The 13,737-nt window shown below is 35.1% G+C and overlaps 1 protein-coding gene across 1 annotated transcript in view; it reads left to right on the top strand.

Moving 5' to 3' along the window:
- Positions 1 to 13,737, top strand: part of LOC105829148 (dynein heavy chain 2, axonemal) — a 42,894-nt gene extending 29,157 nt beyond the window's left edge. Inside the window, exons 41-64 of the mRNA XM_036289930.1 lie at positions 2 to 102; positions 422 to 600; positions 843 to 1,142; positions 2,015 to 2,302; positions 3,262 to 3,452; positions 3,590 to 3,765; positions 3,946 to 4,097; positions 4,523 to 4,687; positions 4,759 to 4,925; positions 5,406 to 5,577; positions 6,376 to 6,588; positions 6,813 to 7,028; positions 7,228 to 7,378; positions 7,688 to 7,837; positions 7,910 to 8,042; positions 8,185 to 8,529; positions 9,045 to 9,317; positions 9,857 to 10,201; positions 10,387 to 10,521; positions 10,845 to 11,121; positions 11,321 to 11,731; positions 11,957 to 12,475; positions 13,060 to 13,210; positions 13,339 to 13,737. Coding sequence (XP_036145823.1) covers positions 2 to 102; positions 422 to 600; positions 843 to 1,142; positions 2,015 to 2,302; positions 3,262 to 3,452; positions 3,590 to 3,765; positions 3,946 to 4,097; positions 4,523 to 4,687; positions 4,759 to 4,925; positions 5,406 to 5,577; positions 6,376 to 6,588; positions 6,813 to 7,028; positions 7,228 to 7,378; positions 7,688 to 7,837; positions 7,910 to 8,042; positions 8,185 to 8,529; positions 9,045 to 9,317; positions 9,857 to 10,201; positions 10,387 to 10,521; positions 10,845 to 11,121; positions 11,321 to 11,731; positions 11,957 to 12,475; positions 13,060 to 13,210; positions 13,339 to 13,493 — 5,365 coding nt within the window. The 3' untranslated portion in view covers positions 13,494 to 13,737. The remainder of the gene's footprint in view (position 1; positions 103 to 421; positions 601 to 842; positions 1,143 to 2,014; positions 2,303 to 3,261; positions 3,453 to 3,589; positions 3,766 to 3,945; positions 4,098 to 4,522; positions 4,688 to 4,758; positions 4,926 to 5,405; positions 5,578 to 6,375; positions 6,589 to 6,812; positions 7,029 to 7,227; positions 7,379 to 7,687; positions 7,838 to 7,909; positions 8,043 to 8,184; positions 8,530 to 9,044; positions 9,318 to 9,856; positions 10,202 to 10,386; positions 10,522 to 10,844; positions 11,122 to 11,320; positions 11,732 to 11,956; positions 12,476 to 13,059; positions 13,211 to 13,338) is intronic.

Raw genomic sequence — 13,737 nt, 5'->3', positions numbered from 1 at the left:
GGGACAGAGAGTGGTTCGTGACTCAGCTGAACGATCAGCTCGGGAAGTACTTCCAGCTGACCTTCCATAACGTCTGTCCGGAGAAGAAATCCCCTGTTTTCGGTAAACGCACAATATCTTTACCATTAACATTAAATGTATCCTGCTCACTATTTATTGTTATATATATATATATATATATATATATATATATATATATATATATATATATATATTAGTATATTATAGACTCTCATTTATATTCTGTATGATTCTAACATCTTTTTCTTTAGCAAGTAATACCTATATAAACAATAATAATTATTATTTATTAATATTAATAACAAATATATATCTATAATTATTAACTTTATATACTTTATTTGGTTTTGTTACATTTTGGGTATTGAGACGCTTTTTTAAACTCAATGAATATCTACAGGCAGTTTCATGAATGTCTGGGATATATACGAAGATCTTCTTGATATCGGTGCCGTAAGGCGCTACGTGGAAGAACAGATGGATGAGTACAATGTTTCTCCTGGCGTGGTGAGCCTCGATCTCGTCTTGTTTCGCGACGCGATCGAACATGTATGTCGCATCGTTCGTGTAATATCACAGGTTAGTAATTCACGTGGTGCCTCATAACAGTAACATTTTATCCGGTACGTTGTTAAAAATACAGTCGTGCTATTGCAACTTTACAAGTTGTCCCAATATTCTTTATAAAACTTCGATTTTTAATTTATTAATTAGAAATCGAAATTAAATTTTTTATAAAATTATTGAAATTGATTTTTTATTAATGTTTGATTTTTAATTTAAGAGTGAGCGTCATAAGTCGAAAATTTATCTTTTTGCAGCCTCGCGGTAATGTCCTTCTGATTGGAATTAGTGGCTGCGGTAGAGAATCACTTTCGCGTATCGGCAGTTACATGTGCGATCTGTCCACCTATCAAATTGTCGTTACGGGGCAATATAGGACACCAGAATTTCGTGAAGATCTCAAGACTCTATACTCAATAACCGGAGTGGAGAACAAACCAACCAGTTTCCTCTTCAACGATACCCAAGTAGTCGAAGAGCAGTTTCTGGAGATTGTCAACAATATGCTGAGTACTGGCGAAGTGGCTAATCTCTACAAGAGCGACGAAATGGAGGACGTAAGTCGGTTAATATGCTCCGCACGCCATGTCATTTCATCTTCATTTGTATATATACATCTAATATATAATTCACGACGCTACATTAAAGAGTGTTTTCTCTTGAAAAAGAGAATCAGCGAAAACTTAAAAACATAACAGAAAGTATCATTTTCAATTCCATGTGAAATTTATATCTTGTTTAATTATTCTCTGTCTTGTATTGTTTTTGTTATTTTTATTAATATGAAGTATATTTTTGAAAGATATTTTTGTACTATTAAAAACAAAATAATTTGATTAAATACTATATTTAATATTATTCAATATTGTATAAATCTATATTGCACTGCTTAATATAATATTGATCCCATTAGATTGCCAAAATTATCACACAGGAATAAATATCTTGAAAACATTTTCAATTAAATTAGCAAATTAATCACTTTATAAAGCACTCTTTAAATATTATAAAAATTTTTTAAAATAAAATTTCAAAGATTATATATATTTAAAAAACTATTTACACTAATGTTTTCACATGTACCGTTTTTAAAACAAACATGAAGCAATTTTTTCGACAATTTTTAATGATATATCAGAGATAATTCTTTTTTAAATTGTGTAAACTGTTACATTGTAAATATCGTAAATTGTGTAAATGAGAAGTACAAATAGATTTCCACGAATAATGCAAACTGCACATGTCAACAGTAATTTAAGAGTGAAAATGTTTAATATGACATAGATTTACGTACAACCGACAGCAAACAAACAGCTTAAATACTCTGATATTGCTATAAATTGCGTTTGTCTAACAATTCAGTTCAGCGAAAATAGGATACAGAAGCAGGCTAGCTCAGCAGGATCCTAGCATATATTACATTTTCTAGATTAAAAATAGATTATCAAAGGAAGTAACGAAGACTGGAAAGACACCAACGACTGCAACGGTATATTCCTTCTTGATCGAGAGGGCGCGTGCCAATATGCATTTGATTCTGTGCATGAGCCCGATCGGCGATGCCTTCAGGAACAGATTACGGCAGTACCCTTCCCTGATCAATTGCACGACCATCGATTGGTTCTTGGAATGGCCGAGAGAAGCTCTCCTCGAAGTTGGCAACAAGTTCCTCATGAATCTCAATCTGACGCTCACTATCACCGGCGAAAATAAAGTGGTAGGTACGCCCTTCCCCTTTCCGCGCGATCGATTCCATTCGATTCGATTCTTACGATCAACGCGCGTTTCCTACCACCAATCTTCTATCCCCCTTTTTCCCCCTCCCACGCCCATCCCGCTTCCGTTCTTCTTGCCGACCATTTCAACGAATCCGATTATTTTCCCATCTAGGTTTGCCCCTGATGATACGGACGTCTGGCACGTTTCTTTCTGTCGGCCGAGGCCGAGATTGGTCGCTTGAATTCTTTGAAAATACTTTTGATATTCATAATTTGCCAAGTGCTAGGAAATGGAACGCTTCGTACTTGTTCTATTCCAGGTTTCTCGAATAAAATTGTATCAAGAAGTATCCGCGGTGCACCAAAGATGCCCAAAAGCATTGTCACAATTAGACAAATGCTTCAATCGGCATCAAAGGAATATTTGTTCCATTCACCATTGATAAATTTATAAAATTCTTTCACACTTTTAATATGTGTAATTATCGTGATATACGTTCCCTTCGTTTCTACACAAGAAAATTTCTTCTTAAACGGTGTTCTATTTCTAGATTATTTATTATTCATGCAGCTTTTAGTCTTAATGCATTTATGACTCTTAGTGCTATTACATCCCTATCCTCCCTCCCTTCTTTTATGTCACAAACGAAGATATTTTCTCGTCATATCATCGAGTAAAAATTTCGAGTGGAATGGTTAATCACGCGTGTGAAATAATCATGTATTAAATGCAGTTGGCTTTAATTTAGAGGATATTAGATGAAGTGAATAAAGCGTATCAGAAGGGATCGCTGTTAATCCCGAACATTATATGAATGTGGAACTATTTTATTACGTCCAACGTGAGCGCGAAGCGCGAGGATAGAGATATGGGAAATGGGGTAGTACAGTTGGTTAAAAAATTTACACTGGGACCGTAATGAACGCGAAGCGTTACTAGGATGCACTTTTCCTGCAGGAACCGCGACAATCCGCGACGGCCCTTCCATTGCCGCCGTTACAGGACCGAATACGCGATGGAATTGCAGCATCATTCTCTTTGATCCACGACACCGTGTCCCAGTTCTCTCGCAGAATGGCCGTTGAAATGAAGCGTTACAATTACGTGACTCCCGTAAATTTTATCGAGCTGGTGGTCGGTTACAAAGAGTAAGCAGTGAACAAACGTATTACCGTCAAACATCTTAAATATTTTAAGACCGGACAACATAATTACACTTGATACAAATAGTACGGTATTTACCGCGATAAAAGTAAAACTTGGTGGTCGTATTCGAATCACACAGCATGCTGGCGAAAAAGAGGCAAGATTTAGCAGATCACGCGAGTAAACTTCGCGGCGGCCTCTCGAAGATCGACGATACTCGGGCGAAAGTTAAAGAAATGGCGGCGGAGCTCGAAGTCACTCAGCAGCAAGTTCATAAATCTACGAGAGAGTGCGAAGAATTCCTCGTAACGATAGGTACACGGCGCACGCGACAGTGATATATTATCAGCGGCGTTTATCAGATTAATCTATAAAAACTTATTGCTTTTAACGCTCCCGCTGGTTTCTAACTTTCCTTGCGCACTTAATTAATCATATGGTATCCGCCTGCATCGTTCGCCGCCTTTAACTGTGATACGCTTGCAACGCGCGTAGTAAAGCAAAGCCGCGACGCTGATGAGACGCAAAAACAGATCACCGCTAAATCGCTTCGTATCGCCGAGGAGCAAAAAGAATGCAAGAACCTCGAGAAGCTTGCGAGGGCTGATCTGGAGACCGTCGAACCTGCCTTGAATGAGGCCATCAAGGTTATTATCGAATTACCTCTTATTTAATTTTAAACAATTTAGAATTCCTGATCGTTCTTTCCTTCAATTTTCTTTCTTCATACATCTTTATAAATGTAACTGTTAATTTACGTAAAGTTTAATTAAGCCATTCAATCATTCAGTATTATGACATTAAAAGTATACAACATTATGATAACAATTTTGGATCATACACGGTCAAGAATAAATGGAGTTTACTTGGCAATTAAATCTTTATTGTTGAAAAATACACGTCTTCAATCGAGAATATAAGATGGGAGTAAGATAAACATCTTTTCTAGAAAAATGTTTTATCAAAGAATTATCAAAGAGTATCATTTCATTAAAAATCTTAATGTAAACCTCCAAAGATTTTATTTTATTTGTCATTATAAATAACAAAGAGAAATGGCGAATTATTTTAGGCTTTGGAAACTTTGAGTAAGAAAGATTTATCTGAAATAAAATCCTTCACGCGTCCGCCGCCGAAAGTTGAAATGGTGATGGAGGCGGTGATGATCCTGAAGAACTCGGAACCTACGTGGACGGAAGCGAAACGCCAACTTAGCGACGTGAACTTCATTAATACAGTGAGCGACAATATTGCGACTGACAAATCCATTCATTTTCACGAGCTAACTCGCTCTGATCTGATTTCTAGCTTCGTGACTTCGACAAAGATCATATATCGGACAGAGTTCTACGAACAATAGCCAAGTATACGTCCAATCCCGAGTTCGATCCTATAAAGGTCGGTGTGGTGTCTGCTGCAGCCAAGTCACTTTGTATGTGGGTGATAGCTATGGAAAACTATGGCAAGCTATACAGGTAACTCATCTAAAACAAAATTTTATATCTGTCAGGTTTCTCTTTTCTTTTTCTCATAAGTATTTCTGAACCAAATATTTACTTTATATATTTATATTATATAATAAAACAGATCTTTAAAATTCTTGTAAATAATAATAATTATTACACAGAAAGCTAACGATTTAGCTGAAATATCTGAAAACTAAGTCATATATATTATAGATAGATCTAAAAATAATTTTATTTGACTATTAAAAATAAATAATTATGAAAAATAAAAGCATGATATACAATGAAAGTTTTTGCATTGCAGCAACCAGCTTGAATGTTATACATAATTGTTTTAAACAAAGTTATTTTCTGTACGTTTTTGTATTTATTTTGCAAAATTTTTAAATATTTTAACACAATATTTTTTTCTGTGTATTAATTAATCCATCAAATATGCCATTTAGTCATTGTAAATAATTTGATTATACTTTCCACGATGCATTACAGAATCGTGGCACCGAAGCGGGAAAAACTGCAGATCGCGTTGGAGTCGCTGAAACAGAAGGAAATGGCCCTAAAGGAGGCAATGCAGCAGCTGCAAAACTCACGCGAACATCTCGAGAGATTACAGCGGATGTACGACGCGAAGATGAAAGAAAAGGAGGATTTGATTAGCCTGGCAAGTACCACACACCCATGTTTTCTTGTGCTTTAGAACACCGAAAATGACCTCGCATAAAGCCGAGTGAGTAAAGGGTGGTAAAGGAAGTCGGTTGGGTCCAATCCGACTCCGTCCACCAGTAACACTTACAGTTGTGCGAACTTGTACCTTAGTAACTGCAGAAGCCGGGGTTTGCTCGAATTTCTATTGACAAGATGTATTCCTTTGAGCGAATCCATATTGATGTACGGAGAAAACGAAGTCTATTCTGCAATGTTACACGCAGATTAATTAACAGTTATTTTTATAATGAAACTCTGATTTCTCATACGCGTAATAATATAATGTTTTAATACATTGTCGACAAAGCTAGATAAGCCGTTACAACGGGCGTATTATTACTTAATGAAATAAATATGTATGTAAAAGCTTTACAGATCAATATGAGTCATATTGAACCAGATATTTTTTCTCATTTTATCGATTCTGTTTCAAATTCGAATATGCATTAAAAAAAGGTAAAAAGAGAACGTTTTGGGATTGTACAATATAATTACACAATTGTATTTTTAAATGTTAAAAAAGTATACTAGAATTTTTTAAATATTTTTTAGAATACAAAGTCCTTTGAAAATGCAATCATTTACCAGTGACCTAGTTAGTCTGACTGAGCAATGAAAAATAAATTAGTTTGTGAAGAGTTAATAAATATTTTACTTGTATATTTCTTTTATTTTTGAACGTTTCCATTTCCATTTGATGAAATTTATTTTCATATAAATGTAATTTTGTATAATTACATTCCCTTGCTCTCAGGCTGAACTATTAAAGCTGAAATTAGAGCGTGCTGGGATGCTGGTGGACAGCCTTTCCGATGAACGAATACTGTGGGAGAACACAGTAGCATCATTAACCGAATGTTTCGACTGGTTGCCGGGTGATTGTTTGATATCCACTGGATTTGTGTCTTACCTTGGTCCGTTTGTATCTAATTATAGACAGGAATTATTAAGCATTTGGTCTAAGGAGGTAATTTCGAGCATATAAGTTTTTTTTTTAATTTTCTATCAAGCTGTGTAAACATTTTTTGTTAATTTTTAAATAAATAACATGTTACGGACACAATTTTTACAATTATACTTTTGCAGCAACAAAAACAAAATTTTATTTTATTATAGAAGTCATTATTTTATAGTTTCTCTTTTTAAATGGCAAATTAATATTTTTGTACTGTAATTTATCGAATGGTTAAGGTATATGATAGAGGAATACCGACCTCGCCAAATCTAGATGTGAAGGAGTTTCTAGTTGATCCATCGACAATCAGAGAGTGGAACATTCAGGGATTACCGTTCGATGGATTCAGCACCGAGAATGGCATCATAGTGACACGAGGAACACGTTGGCCCCTCGTAATTGATCCTCAATGTCAGGCGGTGAAGTGGATCAAAAATATGGAGGCGAAAAACGTAAATGTCCAGTATTCGCGGTGCCGATATCTATCAAAGAAACTATAATACCCCTCCAGCATCACATATATGCCATTAATATCGAATTTATTGTAAAATTAAACAACTAATTTGAGAGATGAAAGAGAGAGATTTTTAATCAGATCGGTAAAATCAGAGAATTTACTTTGTCATTTTAATGTAACAATTATAATCGCAGTCACTAAAAGTAATCGACTTTGGCCAAGCGGACTTTATGAGAGTTCTAGAAAAAGCAATTCAGTTCGGGAATCCAGTACTGCTCGAAAATATCGCAGAGACTCTCGATCCGAGTTTGAACCCGATTCTCCAAAAGGCTTTCATTAAATCTGGTAAAATTTAATGTCGTTATTATATAATTGCATTATGCGTAATTGCATTACGTTTGTGCAGAAATTATTTTAAAAAATTTATTTAGTAATTAAAATACATATTGATATATTAATAATGATATGAAAAAGTCTATTATATTATTAAAGAAAAAAAATAATAATTAAAAAATATTTTATTTTTTACATTTAAAATTTAGGTGAAATTAATGTATTGAGAAACACAGATAACATTCGGCATAAAATACGTACACCAATTTTGTTTTATTTTGTCCCTAACTTTCATTATTCTGCATCTCTCTGATGCTGCAGGTGATCAGGTGATAATCCGATTTAACGACAAAATGATCACTTACAATGAGCAGTTCCGGCTGTTTATGACTACGAAACTCTCGAATCCCCACTATGCTCCAGAGATTTCAACTAAAACGACATTATGCAACTTTACCATTAAGGAGCAGGGTAACTAATAGTCTTACCATATACTTTAGAGAAAGATGGAACAAGATTAGGGAATATAACTCTGTTCTATAGGGCTTGAAGCGCAGCTTCTAGCAATTGTGGTCAGAAAAGAGAAGCCGCAGCTCGAAGAACAGAAAGACAATCTGGTTCTCACAATTGCATCCGATAAACGGACTCTCAAAGAATTGGAGGATAGAATACTTCAGTGAGATCGATGATATTGCCATAAGTTTTAAGTTCAAACATTTTCTGCTTAAATATACTAATTTTTTTAAATCTCTTAACACCATTTACAAGTAATTACCTAAGATAATTAGATAACAAAATATGTCATATTTTCTTATTAGTTTGCTGAGCGTGGCGGGAGAAGCTCTTCTAGATGATTTGGCCTTGCTGAATACTTTGCAGTCATCAAAGGCAACATATATCTCCATACAACAATCTCTGACTGTTGCTGAACAGACAGAAAAAGAGATCGATCTAGCGAGAGAAGGATATCAACCATGCTCGAAGCGTGCTTCGATTCTCTTCTTCGTCCTCAACGACATGAACGTTATCGATCCCATGTATCAGTTCTCCCTCGATGCATATAACGCATTGTTTATGCTTTCCATTGACAAAAGCCCTAAGAAAACAAACTTGTCCGAGAGGATCAATAGTTTAAATGAATATCATACATATGCGGTTTACAGGTATATAGTTGTAATTTATTTCTTTAATCTTCTAATTACAAAATCTTATGTTTCCGCTTTTTATTGATAAATAAGAATTGCGATTAGAATACTTTGTCTTCTTTTATTCTGTAACGTTTGACTGCCATTGCTAATTTGCATTAAAAAGTAATAAGTAGAATATATAAATAAAGCTTCCCTTTTCATAAAATACTGTATAATATCGTTTGGAATGGATAATCTTTCAAAAGGATTTTTCAACGTTAATTTAAATGAGAATGTATAATAACATAATATATAATCTCTTGGTGAGAAAACTTTTTTAATGAAAAATGTATTTTGTTTTGCCAGTCTCTTATCTCTTACACAGTATCATAAATCAATGTTTCGTTGGAAAATGTTGAGCTTGAGAAACGCGCGTGCACGCTCAATGTGACGCCGTTATAGTTCTTCTACTTTGCGGATATCTTGATATACGTAGAAGAGTAATAGGCAGTTTTAGAGAAAAAAAAAGCTGGTTTTATTTTTGCGAATAGAAACACCTGCCGAGGTCTGTTCGAGCAGCACAAGCTACTCTTCTCGTTCCACATGTGTGTCAAGATATTGGATGCGCAAGATAAGATCATCCCGGGAGAATACGCATTTCTGCTCCGCGGGGGGATCGTGTTGGACCGGGAAAATCAGCCGGACAAACCCGTGCGATGGCTGCCGGATGAAACTTGGGACAACATCACGGAACTCGACAAGCTGCCCGGATTTCACGGACTCGTTTCTTCTTTCGAACAGCTCCCGCGAGATTGGCACAATTGGTACGTAAAACTTTATACAATGTCACATCATTGTATTTCGACGCTTTGGCCTCCTTTAATGAATTATTTTTATGGTTCTTTTTTTTTTAATGTCTTGGTACGTGAGTTTTATAATTGTAATTGTGTTAACAAAGCCCACAAAAAGAAATCAATTTATTTTTGCCAAATATTGATTCAAGGAAATTTCAGATTTTATTAAAAGAATGTTGACATATTACTTGAATTTTGGATAATCTTTCTCAAAAATTGAAAATAAAACTTTAAAACATAAATGTATTAGAAATAAACCAGAAAATGTTTTCTATTAAATGATATAGCAGTTTTTATAGTACTGTTTCATATTTTTAATAATTAATGTGTTTGTATCATAATCAAATATAAACGTCTGAGAATTTTTCTCCAAAACTCGACTAGGATAATACATTTTTTCCCTTTTCTTTTTGGATGTCCTTTTATTGTCCGTCATTATTAAAAATATTTTCGCCGAATATATTTCTATATAATATCTTCCTCTTTTTAAACTCGTTTAACATCCACAGGTACATCAGCATGGAGCCAGAAGCTACATTGCTAGTCGGCAAATGGGAGAAAGGGTGCACTGAATTCCAGAAAATGTTATTTATTCGTTGTTGCCGACCTGATAGAATATCTTTCTGTATCATAACCTATATTGTGCGCAATCTCGGTCAGAATTTCGTGGAGCCTCCTGTACTCAATCTAAAAGCAGTGTTAAATGATTCTGTGGCGCGAACCCCATTGATATTCATTCTTTCGCCCGGCGCGGATCCTGCTAGTCTTTTAACGCAGCTAGCAGATACTCAGGGAATGACTGCTAATTTCTTGACTTTATCACTAGGCCAGGGGCAGGCTCTTATTGCTACTAGGTATTAATAATAAAAAGCTTACACATTATATAAGAAACTTAAGGCTGTATTTTATTTTTTAGTATGACTAAAATTTAATCAAATTTTTAATATGGCAGTTTAATAATATTATTGTTTAAAGATTGAATCAATATTCAGTACAAAATTTTCTAGTGATTTTCATATTACTTTATTCTCCAACACAGCATGATAGAGATCGGTGCCAAAGAAGGGTCTTGGGTATTTCTTGCGAATTGCCACCTCTCGCTCAGTTGGATGCCCAAGCTCGATAAAATCGTGGAAACACTCAGTTCCAGCCAAACTTTACATCCAAGATTTAGGTATGCCAAACTTATGAAATATTGTCTTACATTTTTCATGCAATGCTATTTTTCACACGTTGTAGTATATACCAAAAGTAATCGTAAAAAGCATTAATAATTTAAAAAACGTTGCTAATGATGGGATTATGAAAATATATTTATGGTTCAATTTAATCTTTTTTCTCAAAAAAATGTTTAGACTGTTATATTATTAATTAAAATAAATATTTTTAAGAAAATTTATAACAAAGAATGTAATTATGGAAATCCAAGTATTTATGTACGCAATCAAATGTAACGATGTGAATATTTCAAAAGTTGAGCGTTTAATTCTTTTACAGATTATGGCTTAGTTCAAGTCCGACTCCTCAGTTTCCCATATCAATCCTTCAAGCCGGGATAAAAATGACTACCGAACCGCCAAAGGGATTAAAAGCGAACATGAACCGCCTTTACAGTTTAATCACCGAAACGCAGTTCGACTTGTGCCAAGAAAAGTCTAAATATAAAAAGCTGCTGTTCACGCTGATCTTCTTCCACTCTATTCTTCTAGAACGGAAGAAATTTCAGCAACTCGGTTGGAACGTGGTCTATAGCTTTAACGATTCCGATTTTGAGGTATTTTCGAGCAAAAGTTGCGAGAGTAGCACGAACGTAGAAAGCTTTTTATTTATCTGCAATTTATTTAGGAAGATAGTATCTCTCTTGGGGAAATCTCAAGCAATAATGCTTCTTATATCATTTAAATTCGTCTCGTTAAAATGACATCCATTGATAAAGAAGCACAATTGTCATAATAGCAAGATATCTGTTCCAGGTTTCCGAGAACCTGCTGCAAGTTTACCTGGATGAATATCCAGTCACACCGTGGGAATCTTTGAAATATCTCATAGCAGGTGTTTGTTATGGTGGTCACGTGACCGACGACTGGGATCGCCGGTTGTTGATGACATACATCCAGCAATATTTCACGGAGGACGTCCTGACTACCCCCCATTATCGTTTGTCATCACTGCCCACCTATTATGTGCCTCACGACGGTTCCTTGGAGTCCTACCGCGACTTTATCGCGATTCTGCCAAACATCGACAGGCCGGAGGCGTTTGGTCAACATCCAAATGCGGATATCAGTTGTCAAATAATGGAGGCCAGAAACATGTTTAAAACTCTAGTGAGTCTTCAGGTACAAGTGGCAAGCACCGAAATGGATGAAAACAAAGAGCAAAAGGTAAGTAAATGAAGCTTATCTTTTCTGTTTGTAGAAAATTAACAAAGATTAACGAATAGTAAAAAAATATAATAAATTGTGTATTATTAAATTTAATGCAAATAATATTAATATTTCTCTATTTTATTGACATTCTGTTATTGTAACTTTATTAATTTTATCTTGAGTAATCTCGAGCCGAGTCTATAATCGATGGGATTATATCAATCTCGTCGTGTCTTGCAGGTAATGCAACTCGCGAGCGATATTCTCTCGAAAATACCGGAAACGATCGATTACGAGACAACGGAGAAACTGATAGGACCGCATAAAACGCCGTTAGATGTGGTGCTTCTTCAAGAGATCGGACGGTACAACGTGCTGTTGACAAAAACTCGTGACAGTCTCGAGGAACTTCAACGTGGAATTAGGGGAACGGTGCTGATGTCGCGAGAGCTAGAAGAAATCTTCGCGTGCATATACGACGGGAGAGTACCGTCACTATGGCTAACCGCGTATCCGTCTTTGAAACTGCTTGGCGCTTGGACGAGGGATCTAATCAATCGAGTCGAGCACTTCGCCAATTGGGCTCAAACCACTCATCCGCCATTGCTCTTCTGGCTAGCTGCGTATACATTTCCAACCGGATTCCTTACTGCGGTACTACAAACTTCGGCGAGACTGTGGAACGTATCTATCGATTCGTTGTCATGGGAGTTTACTGTCTTCTCAACGGACGAATCTGATATAATCGAGCCGCCCGTGGTAACTAGCGATTAGACTAATTGCTCATCAGACCAGTTTAAGTCCAGGACAACTAATATCGAGCACCGTTTTACTATAAGAAGCTTACATTCCTTGAATAATATTGCTTATTGGCTAATACGAATATCTCGTTTATATAAATTATCTATTTTAAAATTACGTATAAAAATATATTGCTTTCCTGTATAAAATTAAGAGCGAGAAATTTGTTTACTGTAAATAGTTCTCGTTGTATTCTTTCTATCAATCTTATCCAAAGCGGAAAATTGAAAAATTGTTTGTGAAAAGCATATTATTTTACACGGAAAAAACATTTTTATTGAAATATAGATCTAAAAATAATTACATAAAACTTAAACTGTTAAAATGCCAAAACTTTTTGTAGCGACATTATCATGCTCGAACTTCCTATATAATTTATTTAATGCAGCATAACTCAACATTATTTTCTAATCTGAAAATTATTTTCTGATCTGTATCTAAATTTTTACATACTACAGTAAAATTGTTCTTTCCGTGTGAATGCTGATATCGTAACAATCGTAAATGTGTGAGCAATTGTGTATTTGACTTATCAATTTTAGGACGGCGTATACATGCGATCCATTTTTTTGGAGGGTGCCGGTTGGGATAAGGAGAATGGCATTCTTATTGAACCCACACCCATGCAACTTATATGCGACATGCCGGTAATTCATTTTCGACCCGTCGAACAAGTTAAGAAGAAAGTCAAAGGTAAAATAACCATGCAAATATCAAAATTATTTTATCGCATTCTAAATGGTCTTCGCACGCAAATACGCCTGCGGTTACTGGAAGAAACAGACTTTCAATTACAACTAACATTCGCTTAACTTTCACAGAGTTCTACAGCTGTCCTTGTTATTATTACCCCCAGAGAAGCGGCGACCAAATGAGATCTGCGTTCGTAGTTGCTGTAGATCTCAGAGCTGGAACACAAGGTTCGGACTTCTGGGTGAAACGCGGCACTGCGCTTTTACTGAGCTTGGCGGTATAAAGTTTTCAAGTATGTACATTAATTCGTAATTTATAAGTCTTAGTTTTAATTTTAGCAATAATATAAACGTATAATATTGAGCAATTTCCATTTAAAATAAATAGTCTTTGTTACATATTTTCATATTCTTTCGTTTTTCTTTTTATTTGTATTAATATATACCAATTGTTAATATACCAATTAATACAGATTGATTATATGAATTATATATGCGTGGAAGATGAAATATATTATGTACACAAAA

Source organism: Monomorium pharaonis, chromosome 1 (assembly GCF_013373865.1).
Source record: "Monomorium pharaonis isolate MP-MQ-018 chromosome 1, ASM1337386v2, whole genome shotgun sequence".
Lineage (NCBI taxonomy): Eukaryota > Metazoa > Arthropoda > Insecta > Hymenoptera > Formicidae > Monomorium > Monomorium pharaonis.
Note: the sequence above shows the minus strand (reverse complement) of the source record. Positions and strands in the feature narration are given on the sequence as shown.